The sequence below is a fragment of the Mirounga angustirostris genome, unplaced genomic scaffold (genome assembly GCF_029215605.1).
Source record: "Mirounga angustirostris isolate CCGP_5_RB_7025 unplaced genomic scaffold, mMirAng1.0.hap1 SCAF_5, whole genome shotgun sequence".
NCBI classification, from domain to species: Eukaryota; Metazoa; Chordata; class Mammalia; order Carnivora; family Phocidae; genus Mirounga; species Mirounga angustirostris.
This window is the reverse complement of record NW_026991713.1, coordinates 154,006,963-154,020,025: the sequence shown is the minus strand read 5'-3', so window position 1 is coordinate 154,020,025 and position 13,063 is coordinate 154,006,963. Positions and strand designations below refer to the sequence as shown.

The 13,063-nt window shown below is 51.6% G+C and overlaps 1 protein-coding gene across 12 annotated transcripts in view; it reads left to right on the top strand.

Annotated features, from left to right (window-relative positions):
* Positions 1-705: 705 nt before the first annotated feature.
* SYT17 (synaptotagmin 17) overlaps positions 706-13,063 on the top strand; it is a 190,953-nt gene continuing 178,595 nt past the window's right edge. For 3 of the 12 annotated variants that reach the window (XM_064592591.1, XM_064592588.1, XM_064592592.1), the window contains exons 1-4: positions 1,047-1,498; positions 5,190-5,207; positions 5,882-6,030; positions 11,990-12,138. In XM_064592591.1, the coding sequence (XP_064448661.1) occupies positions 1,484-1,498; positions 5,190-5,207; positions 5,882-6,030; positions 11,990-12,138 (331 nt within the window). In that variant the 5' untranslated portion in view covers positions 1,047-1,483. Of the gene's footprint in view, positions 1,003-1,045; positions 1,499-5,184; positions 5,208-5,881; positions 6,031-11,989; positions 12,139-13,063 lie in introns of those variants that run through there. The other 9 variants (XM_064592590.1, XR_010411863.1, XM_064592596.1 and 6 more) reach the window with 9 other exon arrangements.

Genomic DNA, 13,063 nt, shown 5'->3' with positions numbered 1-13,063 from the left:
CAGCAACAATGGAAACATTTATTGAGTGCCCACTCTGGTCAGGCGCTGTGTTCGACATAGAGTGAGGAAGGCAGAGGACAAGGAAATGAAATCATGCTTGCGAAGTGTTGAGCACAGTGCCTACCGGATGATAAGGGCTCAGCACGTATTGTACGCCACGTGCTACGAATGAAATCTGACGGACGTACAAAAAAATGTGCACCGGTTCGATTTTCACGCAAAAGATGTACACAGACGCCCATTACGCCTTGTGCTTATTACTTCCACGTGCATTTCTTCACGTATCCCCACAAAACAGCCCTGGAGAAGAGGCAGGACAGAGATTTTATGCCATTTTTAGTGATGAAAAAGACAGACGGAGGCGCTGGGAGTTAAAAGGCTGATAAACTGGCGACTGACAACGGGAGACGGCTGGGCATTTTAAAAAGAGAACCAGCGGAGGGCAATGTTCCACTTCGAATCCCTCAGTAGCAGAGTGGGCCCCAGTTCTGTGGCCTTGGGGGTGGGAGACCGGTTTGGGGGGAGGACTCCAGGCCCAGGGCGCCCCAGCCACGCGGGCGGGCGGGACAGGGTGGGCACGCCCGGGGGCGCTCGCTCGCGGGCACGGAGCTTTGAGCGGGCAGAGGCGCGCACGGCGCGGGCGCGACGCTGGGTGGCGCTGCTGGGCCGCCCCGCTCCAGACCTGTTGAGCCCAGGGCGCAACTCGGGCAGGGGTAAGGTGAAGGGGCGCTCCGCTCTCTCCGCGCGCCCCTGCGGCCCCGGCCACAGCACGTTCCCGCCTCGCGGCGCCCTAGGCCCCCACCTGAACTTAAAGCTCCCATTCATTTGACCTCTGCGTTCCTCGCCGCAACAGTTCTAGGCGCGACGGGTGGGGCGGGAATAAAGTTTTTCCAACCCGGACTGGGAGAGGGCTGGAGGGGGAGGACCCTCCCCGCCCCAGACTCCAGGCGGGCAGGACGGTACCCCCTCGGTTTCAAGACCGTCCCGGGGGCTCTGCTCTCGGTAGGTGCCAGCCCCGGTGCCGACCGGATGGGCCGACCCGCGCACCGCCCCCTCCCAGCCCTTTCCCCATCCCCTCCCCCGCCTCTGGCGCGCCCGGGCCCCGGCGTCTCCAGCCCCGCCTGCGCCGGGGTCGCTGCAGTCCCCGCGGCCGCCCCGGGCTCCGTCCCCAGGCGCCCCGGCCTCCTTCCAGCCAGGGCAGCGCCTCGGGGGGAGCGCAGGACAGCGAGAGTGGCCGAGGCGGGGGCTCTGGGCGCCCCAGCTCCCAACCTGGGAGGCGGCCCCGACTCCGGGAGCCGGAACGCAGGGAAAGGCAAGGACGGGGCGGCCGGCGGAGGGGCGGGCGCCGCTCATCAGCCACGCCAGTCACGTCTGGGGCCACCCGGCTGCCTTTTTCTTCCTTTCCCCCCCCTCCCCTGTTGGCGAGGGCAAAGTGGCCGTGGCGGCGCCATGCCCGGGCCGGAGTGAGTGCGCGAGGGCGAAAATGGCGTACATCCAGGTAGGGCTGAGGCTGGGGGGCAAGGTCCGCGGTGCGGGTGGGGGGTGCCGCGCCCCCTCCGGCCGTGAGCGCGCGGAAGGGAGGGCACACGGCTGGGCTCCCACAAACTTGCTTCGAGAGAAAGGGTGCCCGAGGGCACGCAGCCTGTGCAGCGGCACGGGTGCGACCCAGGATAGGGGGCTGGGGACCCCCACACCCGGGGATGAAGGGCCCCTGCGGACTCTGCCCGCGCGCCCTGGCCTCCTGGGGAGGGAGTGGGGGTGGGGCGGACTTTTCTGCCCCCATCCCCTCCCCTTGCACCCCACCCCAGGGGAGGGGCCGCGGGGAGGGCGGCCCGGGACGCGCCAGCCGCCCGGCCCGCCAGCTGCCGTTGCCGTGGCGACGGCTCTGGCTAATTGGCCGGCGGAGCGAGCCTGAGGCAGCTGTTCCGGCCAGGAGGGACAAGGACGTCGTCTCTCCCGGGCACTGGGTGCTGAGGGGTGGGGGACATACTACAGGCGCGCTGTTGGTGGGGGCGGGAGCAACCGATCATTTTCGGCCAGTGCATTGGGGTCTGGGAGTTGTGGACCCCCATCACCTTGAGGAAACTCTCACAAGAATCCTTGGACTGAAATAATTTCCAGGCATCCTTTTTGGGGGGAGGCTGCTTGATTACGAGACCTTTCCCTTCAGTACAAGGCAGGGAAGTGGCGACAGGTCAGCGCCAAGGTCATGCAGTCAGACCTGCAGTCAGACCCGTTGAGCTGCTTGCTTTCTGGGGTTGGCTCCTCTCTGCCCGGCAGAAAAGCCTACAGGTTCCCACATCTAGGGTGCATCTGGGCTCACTTCTCTCACCCTCAGCTACAGCCGAGGGGGCTGCTGGTTTTCTGGTTCCCCACTGGCTCACATCTTGTCCTCAGACTTTTCAGCCTGGCAGGAACTCTGTGCTCTGTCACCCGTCTTGTTCTCCCCATCCCTCTGGTGGCTTAGATTTGCACCACTGGCTTCTATGGAATCTCTAGATCCTCTTTTCAAGTTCAGTGAAGGTCATATTTTCTATACACTTACTGCAGGCTGAATGTCGTGGGGCTATTCAATAGTCACTCAACAAACACTTGAGTGACCACCTATGTGAGCTCTGGGGATACAGTTGTGAAAACAGCATAGGCTCTGCCCCTCAGAATGCACAATCCAGTGAGAAATACACAATATTAGACCATGCTTCTGTGGGTTTTAATAACCACCTTCAGGACAGAGATTAGTGACTTGCCCAAGGTCACACAGCTGCTTAGGGGTCGTGGTGGGATCGAAAAGGGAGATGGTGGGGATCAGTGGGGGATTTGGTAAGCAGCTAAAATGAGACTGGCTTGGTGAAACTGACTTTCCTTCTAGAACAAGGTATGAAACTTTTTCTATAAATGTCCAGATAGTACATTTTTTTTCTTGGAGCGCTACATGGTCTGTGTCATAAATATTCAACTCTGACTATGGCATCGAACGACTATAGACCATAGTAAATGCATGGGCGTGGCTGTGTTCCAATAAAACTATTTGTGGACACTGAAATTTCAATTTCATATACTGTGTGCTAGTCAAGAAATACTCATTTTCTTTTGGTGTTTCCCCAACCATTTAAAAATGTACAAACCATCCTTAACTGGAGGACCATACAAAAGCAGGTTGTGGGCTGGATTTAGCCTTGCAAGTCATAGCTTGCCAACACCTGTTCTAGAATATCTGGATTCTCCTTCTTCCTATTTCTTTCTGGCTTGAACCGGTGATCCTCTCTCCGGTCAAATACATGAACCCAGTGGACTCCATGTGAAGAAAGACTTAGCATGCTGGGAACATAAAAACATCTTCCCTCCCCTCTTTCTCTTCCTTGGTTTCTCTTTGCTCCCGGACATTCATCTTATACCTGGGGTTTGAGAAAGGATTGGGCCCTACGGTGGCCTTTGTCTCTACTCATGTGGTTTTATAAACAGTGTTTTTTGATCACCACACACCTAGGAAATGCTTTCCCTCTATGGAAAGAATGGGCATGGACTGTTGTCCAAGGAAAAAGCAGCCCTTTATCCTTGCACTTTATTGTAAGCATTTTCAAGCACTTCCTCATGTAAGTGCACGAGGGCATAGCTTTTTGCTACTTTTTCACTGTTGCAGCTGCCAGGACAGTCTCTGATGCCTAATAGGTTCCAACTGGTCTTGACAAACCACCTTGTTCTCATAAAGCCACAGAAAGAGTGCAGATATTTTGCAGCTGGGCAGCACACACAAGCATTTCTATAGTCAGAGTCCTAGTTTAGCCCTTCCACTTAAGAAAAGAGGTGACTGAAGTTCAGAGTGGCCCCCTGACTTACCCAAGTCACATGATTGGCTGGTGGTGAAGCCAGCACTAACACTTACCCGCTCAGCTCTGCGTGACCCCCAAGCATCTTCAGGTCTTGCTCTGTGTGTGGTTCGAGTTTTGCTTTTGGAAGAGTCTGTGATTAGTGCCCGAGACTTTCTTTCCCAAGCTGCAGCCATTCCCTTATCACTTCAAGGATTTTGAATTTTTCATGAGCTGTGTACCACTTGTACTATATTTACTTAATACTTTTTCCTATAAACGGACTCACTTTCTTTTTTTAACTTAAAATCATATGAAAAGGAAACTTTGTCACTACCATAATAGAAAACAAGGATCACTTGATATAAACAAGGCAACTGGAAAAATAAACACAATGATAGTAATGCCATACAGTTAGTTATGTCCAAGGCTCTGAGCTGAGGTCTGTTCTCTGTTTAAAAAGGAAGAGGGGATGGGGGCGGGGGGGGGGGGCGGGAGTTGTACAAGTGTTAGAAACATGTTAACATGCAATGGTACCAAACTGAGACCTCCTCCTTGAGAGCGAGAGAATTGAAAAAGAGGATAGATAACTTTCTTCGTCTTGATTCCAAATTCTGAGTTTGAGTTCATCCCGGGGATTTATCCCAGGCTGGGATGCGGGACTCCTAATCTACCTGGTTTCCTTGGCCCATTCATTCCTAAGCCACTGCGACTCTTCCCTGGCAGAGGGGGAGGGAGTCTGTGCCTTGGGAATGGGTGAGAAGTCCTGATGGGAGGTGGGGCTGAAAAGGGAGGTAGCCCCACCCCCCACCCCCTCCCAGGCCCAGATTATGGCTTCCTTCTCTGCTCCCTGTGTTTGTGGGTGGTCATATGAAACTCCCCACCATCACCATTGGAGCAGAATTATAAGGTAGGGCCCCTGGGAGGGTGGGGGGGAAGCCAAGTCACATCCCCTGTGCGTCTGCCTGCGTGTTAGCTAATCATGTCCTTTTGGGTTGGCTTCATGGCTATTTCTGTATAGGAAGGTTTGCTCTTCTGAAGTGTGGCTGCATTGGATAGAATGACTATCTATCCACCCGGTCTGATTCATAACAGCATACGGTGCAAATCAAATCGAAATGCTAAAGTTTCCCATTTATTCGGTGTTGGTTAGCCAGGAGGCTCCCAGCAGCCCCGCAGATAGCACCTTGTTAGGGAGTCAGCTCCCTTCCCAGGATGGTAAGTGGAAAGATGCAGGGCTTTTTTTTTTTTTTTCTTCTTTCTTTCTTTTTCTTTTTTCTTTTCTGAGTTGCTGGAATATTGCTAAACTGGTCTTGTCTCTCTTTTTGTAACCCTCTCACCCCCGACGCCCCTTGGCTTCTTCGTGGATCTCTAAAAGGGCAGTTGGAACCTTTAAACGAGGTGGGTTAATTCGATGATTCCTTTGGTCTGGTTTCTGATCAAGAGGTGCTTGCCTTTCATTTTGGAGTCTTATGTGGGGCTGTGGGGCTGTTCAGTATTGAACAACGACTGGATGTTTAGAACGGCACGGTTTTGATGCCTTTCTATGGAAGGAGGGAGATCCCGATGAAGAGGAGACACTTGTAGACAGGCTAGATTGCTCTCCCCACCACCGTCCTTATTCCGTTTGGTTACCTCTGTTTACTTTCGTGTCACTGAGATGATTTTTTTAAAAAATCTTTTTTTGCTTTGCTTTCAAGAAGACAGAGTAATATTCATTGTGTTTTGAGAACATATTGTATAGCCCTCACGGTGTTGTATAAACCACCCACCTGTCAAGAAAGACACTCACATAAACTACCAGAGAAAATACCTGCAAATGTTTTGCTCACTATTAACGGCTCCAGCAAGTTGGTGTTTGCCATCTCTGTGCCTGCAGTTGGTAAATAGAAACGGAAAACATTTTGTTCTAAGTGTTCAGCAGCAGGGACAGACCTCCTGAATGTCCTTATTTCTCAGCGGGGATCGGCTGCTTGTAATTTTCGGGTGTTTTTCCTTTTCCTCCTCTCCTCCCCTCCCACCTCCCCTCCCCCCCACTCCCCCTCTCCACTGCCCACCTCCCCCGATGGCCTCAGGGTTTTCTTTCTAGAATCTCCGATCTGCTACTGTGCAGATGGACTTGCAGGCACTGCTGTGAGAAGTGCTATGAGTCCAGCTGTTGCCAGTCGAGTGAGGATGAAGTTGAAATTCTGGGACCTTTCCCTGCCCAGACTCCTCCCTGGCTGTAAGTAAAACTGCTCCGAACTTCCTTGAAAGCGATCTCAAGACGTTTTCTTGGCTCAGTTTGTGCGAGGGGGTGCGGGCAGGAGGGCTCGGGGTATGAAAGGGGGAGACGCTGAGTGTCCGTGGACCTCTTTGCTGCCGACGGGGACCTGCTCTGTGCCTCTCATTTTGTTTGGCAAGCTGTTGGCCGGGCTCTAGCTTAGCTAGGTCCCCCTCGGTTCGTCTGAGACTCGGAGGGTGCAGTGTTAAGCCTGTGCGCGCTTTTAATCATGTCGAGTGTCGTTCCAAGTGGAAGAAGAGATCTGTGAGCATCTGCATTCTTCAAGGGATGTCGAAATTCTAAGGATGGCCATCCAAGTCAGTATGACCCACAGTCCCAGCACCCGACCCAGTGCCTGGCACAGAGTCGATGCTCAGTGAAAACTGCTGGATGGTTGGTAGACCGCATGGACAAACAGGTGCCTTTTTGCCGGTCTGAACAAGGACTTCAGACCCAGGGAAGCAGAAAAGCACCTCCAGGCTCCATCCTGTCCTCCAACGCTGTTTATGTTCTCTCTGGCATCTTTCATTTTATTTCCAATTCGTGCTCCTCCCGCGCCTGCATACAACATCTCCATCTGCCAGTCGCTCAGATATTTTGGGAACACAGTTTTGAAGCTTCTCAGCCATGTGTCTGGTCCACCTCTCAGTGGCTAAGAGAGGAGCGTGGCCAGAGAGCCTGGGTTGAGTCTAGACCCTAGAAGGGCCTGGCCACCAGTGAGTCCAGCTCTCCTGCGCAGAGCGGGAGGCCCTGAGAGGGCGGGAGGCAATGCAAGGGCCCACAGCCAGAGCCTCAGGGGGAACCCAGTGCTGTTCCAGCTAAATCTTTGAGCTGAGATTCTGGAAGTCCATGACATCCCCTCTTTCCCTCCAAGTTGGGGGTCATGTCTCAGTCCTCTCATTTGCTCTTCTTAGAAGCAAGCATCGAATATTTCCATAGCACAATGGCTCTATGTCAGGCCCTGTGCCTTCAGATCCTGTGTCTCCTACTTTTTTCTAGTTCTGTGACCTTGGGCAAGTAGTTAGAGCTCTGTGCCTTGATTTCCCATCTGTAAAATGGGGATGATAAAAATAATAGGGTTTATCTTATATGGTTGTTGTGGTGACTGCCAGAATTAGTACACAGAAAACCCCTACAAATGCTTGACCCCTGGTTGGCAATCATAAACGTAAGTGATTCATCTTACCCTATTTGGTCTCTGTTTCCTCATCTGTAAAGTGAGGACAGTAATAGAACTTCCTTTATAGGGTTGTGGTTCCGAGTAATGAGATGTGCACATAACATGCTTCACAGAGTAGTAAGTATTCATTTCTGAATTTGTAGGTGTTGATGGAGATTCTTTAAACTGGTGTAAAGACAGTGTTAAGAAATGTTTTCATTAGTCACGGGTTGTAGTCTGAGTCCTGAAGGTATGCGTAGAGTTGAGATATTTGGTGAATGATCGAGAGATCATTCCCACTGTCCAGTGCCCTGTGTGGCAGAGGTTGGCTCAGCCCATCTGGTGTCTTGAAAGCCATGCTCAGAAGAGTGCCAGCTCTGCGAGGGTGGGGTTTTTATCTGTGTTGTTCACTCCAAAAAATTGTTATTGACCAACTGACAAACTTACAGGCAGAAATTGAATCCTGAAAGTGCCAGTCATCTGGTTGAAAACAATCTCAGTTTCTTTGGTAACTATTTCTCGAGTATGCTTCATGTGCCAGGCACTGTGGGATGCAGAGACTACATAGAGTCCGATTACTGTGCTCAGGAGATTTTAAATCTAGTACAGGAGATAAGGCAGGTACATAAGCCCAGCTGCCCCCGAGAGTTGTGCATTCACACCCTGCACACCCATATGACAGTTCTGCCTAGAGTCTCATTATGGAAAAAAATATCCAGGGACAGTGGTTTCAGGTATAGCTGGATCCAGGGGTCAGATGTTGTCATGGGCATGCATTTGTGCCTTCTCCCCTTCCCTCTGTCTCTGTTTCTTCTATATTGGCCTCATTCTTTTTGGGGGGGCAGGGAGGGGCAGAGGGAGAGGGAGAAAGAATCTTAAGCGGGCTCCATGCCCAGCTTGGAGCCCGATGCAATGCTCAGTCTCACAACCCTGAGATCATGACCTGAGCTGAAATCAAGAGTTGGACGCTTAACCAACTGAGCCACCCAGGCACCCCTTTATCGACCTCATTCTTAAGCTGCTTTCTTCTTTGCCTCAATAGCAGCAAACAAACCAGGATGGGCTCTCATTGCTCTGATTTGGGTCATGTGCCAGTCACTTGAGCCAGTCACTTTTGCTTGGAGGAAATGTTGCTAGGATCATGCCTGGATTGTCTGACCATCCTGGAACCAGGGAAAGGGTCATTCCCACCTGACACACATGAACCGAGCTAACAGACTAGGGGTGGGCAAACTTTTCCTAGAAAGGGCTTAGTCTGTCACAACCACTCCTAGACAGTGTGAAAGCAGCCATAGGTGGGACATTACTGAGTGGGCGTGGCTGTGTTCCAGTCTTACTTCATGTACAAGATCAGGCAGGAGATTGGGCCCCGTAGTTTGCCAATCTTTGTAATAGAAAGTTTGCGTGCTGTAACCAGAGAGGAGGGAATGGACCTAGGTTGGGCAAACTCCACAGTACCTAGGAAGAGTGGGGGGAATCATGGAAAATGAGCCTGCAAGCTCAGGTCTTGTAGGGTCTTGAATGCCAGATCAAGGAATTTGAATTGGCCTCTGAACCAGTGGAGAATCGTGATGGACCCTGAAAATCCTAGTCAGGTACCTGTTTGCCCCAGATACCCAGTTGTTGAGTATCACGGGTGCATGGCCTAGGTTCTAGCACTGAGCTGGAGGACAGTTGCACTTTACCCTGGCTGCTGACCCATTGTGCAAGTGGGGGGGACTCTTTCTGGGGGCCAGGGGTGGGGACCTTCTGGGAAGACACTTACTTTGGTTTTGCCACAAGCAGAGAAGAGGGCTGGAACCTTCCCAGCACGGCCAACACACCACACAACACTGGAAGGCCCCATTCACCTGGCGGTTGTTATGAATGATACCACCTAGAGCTTTGCAGTCGAAAGCCTGAACAACGGTACATGACTTTCTGTGCTTCTCAGGATGAATATCTTGAATCCTGGGTAGCAACTTAGTACATTTTTGGCACTCAACATAATGCAAAATGTTAAGAGAAGTCTGTAAAGGGGAGGTGGGTTAAATCATTCAAAAAGTGAATTTACAGCTTGCGCTTTCCCCAGATTTATTTACCAAGTGGGCAGTTGCATGTTATCAAACAGACAGGGAGTAGAAATGTCAAGTGTACAGGCATTGCAGTGCTGTTCCTACTGTGACATTTGAGCTAAGAACCACAGGACATGCCTCTCTGTGGGACGGCCTGTGGCAGATGAGCTAGTCCTTTGTGTGGGGGATTTTAGGGGATACACCATTAATTGTCAGATATGCTCCTGTCATTTGGGTCCCCCAGCTTTCCTTGGCTGGGCTGGACTGGTGAAGGTCAGGAAAACTGTATAGAGTCCGACTGGCTGCTTTTAGAGCGATGCCAGAAAGACTAAAGTCAGGTCATTTCTTTGTCCATCAAGCGTGTATCGAGGACCTACTGTATACACAGCTCCAACAGGCCTCATAAGGGATACCCAGCTCAGTAGTTTAGGGCATGCCGTTCGGAGTCTGGTATTGCTGGACTTCACTGGGAGTTGAACAGTGGTGCAGAATAATTATCCATCCCATCAGGCTTCCCTTCCACGCCCTGCCCCCCCATCTGTAAAGGGGGTGAGGCTTGTTAATAACAAGTACACTCTGGATTGTTTTAAGGATTAATGAGATGGTTCAGACAGAGCATTGAGCACAGTGCCTGGCACACAGTTGGTGCTTAGCGCCTGGTATCTTCGATCAAGATAAGTATAGATCGCCCCATTAAGGAGCGTACCCTGCTGGGGGGTGGGAGGCAAGATATGCACTCAGATCATTTTGAGACAAGATGAAATCAGATAAGAATGACAAGAAGGGTGAATTCATTCATTCGTTTACTGAGAAAATAAACGAAGACTCCACACGTGCCACATGCCATGCTAGGGCAAGGTCGGCAGTGGTGAACAAGAGACACTGAGCAAGGACTTAGTGTCAGACGCAGAAGATAAGCCACAACTAAAGATGAGTTATGTGCATTGTTGGAAGAGGGAAAGAAGGGCTGATGGGGTAGGAGGAGGTGATAGGGACAGGGTGGGGCATCTCTGAGGAGGCGCTGTTGAGACTGAGACCTGACTGATGAGAAGGAACCAGACAGGAGATGGAGACAGGAAGAGCATTCCAGGCAGAGGGAACAGCATGGCTCAGCTCAGTGTGTTGGAGGAAGGGCTGGGAAGCCCGGTGGGTGCAGAGGAGTTAGGGGTGGCTCAGACATTGTCCGAGAGGACTCAAGCGAGGCTTCAGGGGTGACAGCACTTAAGCTGAGCCCCGAAGACTGGATGGGACTTAATAGGTTGGAGGTGGCTGCTGCAGTGACGTATGGCTGTGGCCCCCCAGGAAACAGGCATGCAGGTGGGGGTGCCCGAGGTGGTTCCACCTTCTTTGGAAGATGCTGCAGCTTTCATTTAAGGGAGAGAGAAGAATGAATGATACAGTATGGCTGCATTTCTGTGCCTTCCCCTACTCCCCCTCCCCCCATTTCATCTGCTGCATGCACCTTTTACAGACCAGGAGTGGGAGGCAAGCAGGGACTGGGCATTCCCCCTTACCCCCCTTACCCCCCATAACATGCCCGGTCTTGTCCTGGCTGTGACCCTCATTTCATGCACAGGATGCATCTAAGGACCTCCTAGAATTGGAAACTTGCATTTTTCAAGACTAGCTTATGCACAGGCTTAAATGTCAAGCTGGGTAGGGGGTTGGGGTGGGGGATGTAGTCTCAGAAGGTATCCATCTACAGCCACAATCGCTTAGGGCTGAGTCAATAGCAGCATCCATCTCCCGGCCACTCCACCAGCTTTTTTCCCCACCTCTCCCCCCCCCCCCCCCCCAAGCATCCTTACCTAGCTTTTTGGGGATTGGGGGATCTTAAAGATTGTTATCATGCCAGCTAAAATGTATTGAGCACACACCTACTATGTACCAAGAACTGTTCTAAGCATTTTATATGTGCTAACTCATTCAGTGTGGAGAGCAACCATCTAAGGTGGGTACTATTATTATTCCCATTTTGCAGATGGGTAGATGGAGGCACAGAGAGAGGAAGGGCCTTGCCCAAGGTCACCCAGCCAGGGTTCAGACCAAGAGGTTGTGCTCTTAATTGCTACCCTGTATCTCCCCACCCCCGACCCAGTGCTTTTTCTTCTTTTAGTATTTTTCATCCTCATTGGGAGCACATTGAATCATGGCGGCTGCTCATTTTTAGCTGTTCCTTCACACCGAACTATTGCTCTTAAGTCATTGATTCTCAGGGCCATTTTGTAGCTTTAGCCCTGGCGCTCAGAACTCTCGAGTTGACACTGTTATAGGATACTTTTAGAAGATGCTAAAGTATAGACACAGTGAGGGTTGAAATAGCAGCCAGTTTCCCACCAAAAGCCACTTGCAGAAGTTCAGATGGGTATAGACAACCCTGTGGTTCCTTCCAGACTGATTGACAGGTCTGGGCTTGACTTAGCGTGGCGCCTCCATGTGGCAATAACCTGAATAAGTACATATCCCTCCCCACTGTCCTTGACAGATTGTTCTAAATCAGAAAGTCCTTATTTCATTTCTCATTTTGTGCAAAAAGGAAGGCATTATTGAGAGTCTAGGGCTGCCTCACTGATTCAAGTTTGTATTACTGCAAGTTGTATAAACTGGATCTGAGAGCTGTTTCGTCGTGGGTCTGTCTTCCCAGGGGCGGGGATGCCAGTCCCTGGGGATTTTTTGACAACCATTGAGACCTCTTCCTTTCCTATAGGATGGCCGGCCGGAGCAGTGACAAGGACGGGGATTCTGTCCACACAGCTAGTGAAGTCCCTCTGACCCCACGGACCAACTCCCCAGATCGCAGATGCTCATCCTCAGACACGTCAAAGTCTACGTACAGCCTGACCCGAAGGATTTCAAGTAAGCATCTTTGCTGTGACTGCCTAGGGATCCTCACGAAATCCTGTGCCATTCCACCTCCATTCACAAATTAAAGTCCCATTAGCCAGGTCCCCAGGACAAAAGAAGAGAGCTGGCTTTCCCAGACACTCGGCAGCATCCCCAAGGAAAGATGTGAGGGAAGGGCTTGTCTTCTGGGGAGGGGGCAGAGTGGGATGACAGTCCGGGCAGGAGACAGGATGATGGAGAGATGATAACCGTGTGACCAGAGTGCATTGCACCTGATTTCTGCTGAGTTCAGCCGGAAGCAGTTACTTGATCGATTTTTCTTTTTCCTGATCACAAATTTCATTGAATTGGCTCAGTTGATTGACGTGGTCAGCATATTATCATTTCAGACCCCAAAAGGTGGGTGTTCCCGTGTTGTATGGCAGCGCTTGCAAATTCAAGTAACTTCAGGGGCCAGGTGGGTTGTGTCCGTGAATGAGTTGGAGAGGGTTGGATAGAGATGAGATTCGTTCTAATGCAGTGACAAGTGGCAGCTGACTCAGCCTCAGTTACCGGGGCGGGGTGGGGACTGTGGCCATTTGGGAAGCCAGTGCCCCACTGAAAGGCCGGGGTGGGGGGCGTGCGAGATTGTGGGCTCCGTATTGCCTGCCCTTTCTAAAGAGAAACTGGCGATCTGGGGTTTTATATGAAACTTCTTTAGCTTTAAACCCAGACAAGATGTATCTCTAGGTCAAATAGGGTCCACAGGCCCCCCAGTTGGTCCACTCGGATGTACAGCATCTGTCTTTGACCAGATGGCATGGTTTGGGTGGGGAGGGAAAAGGAGGATAAAGCCCAAAGACCCCCAGCCTCCTTTCACTCCCCGAAAGGATCTCTGCTGTCCCATTCAGCTGTCTGCAATTCACTTAACAGAGGGCGGGGAAAAGCTTAAAATTCA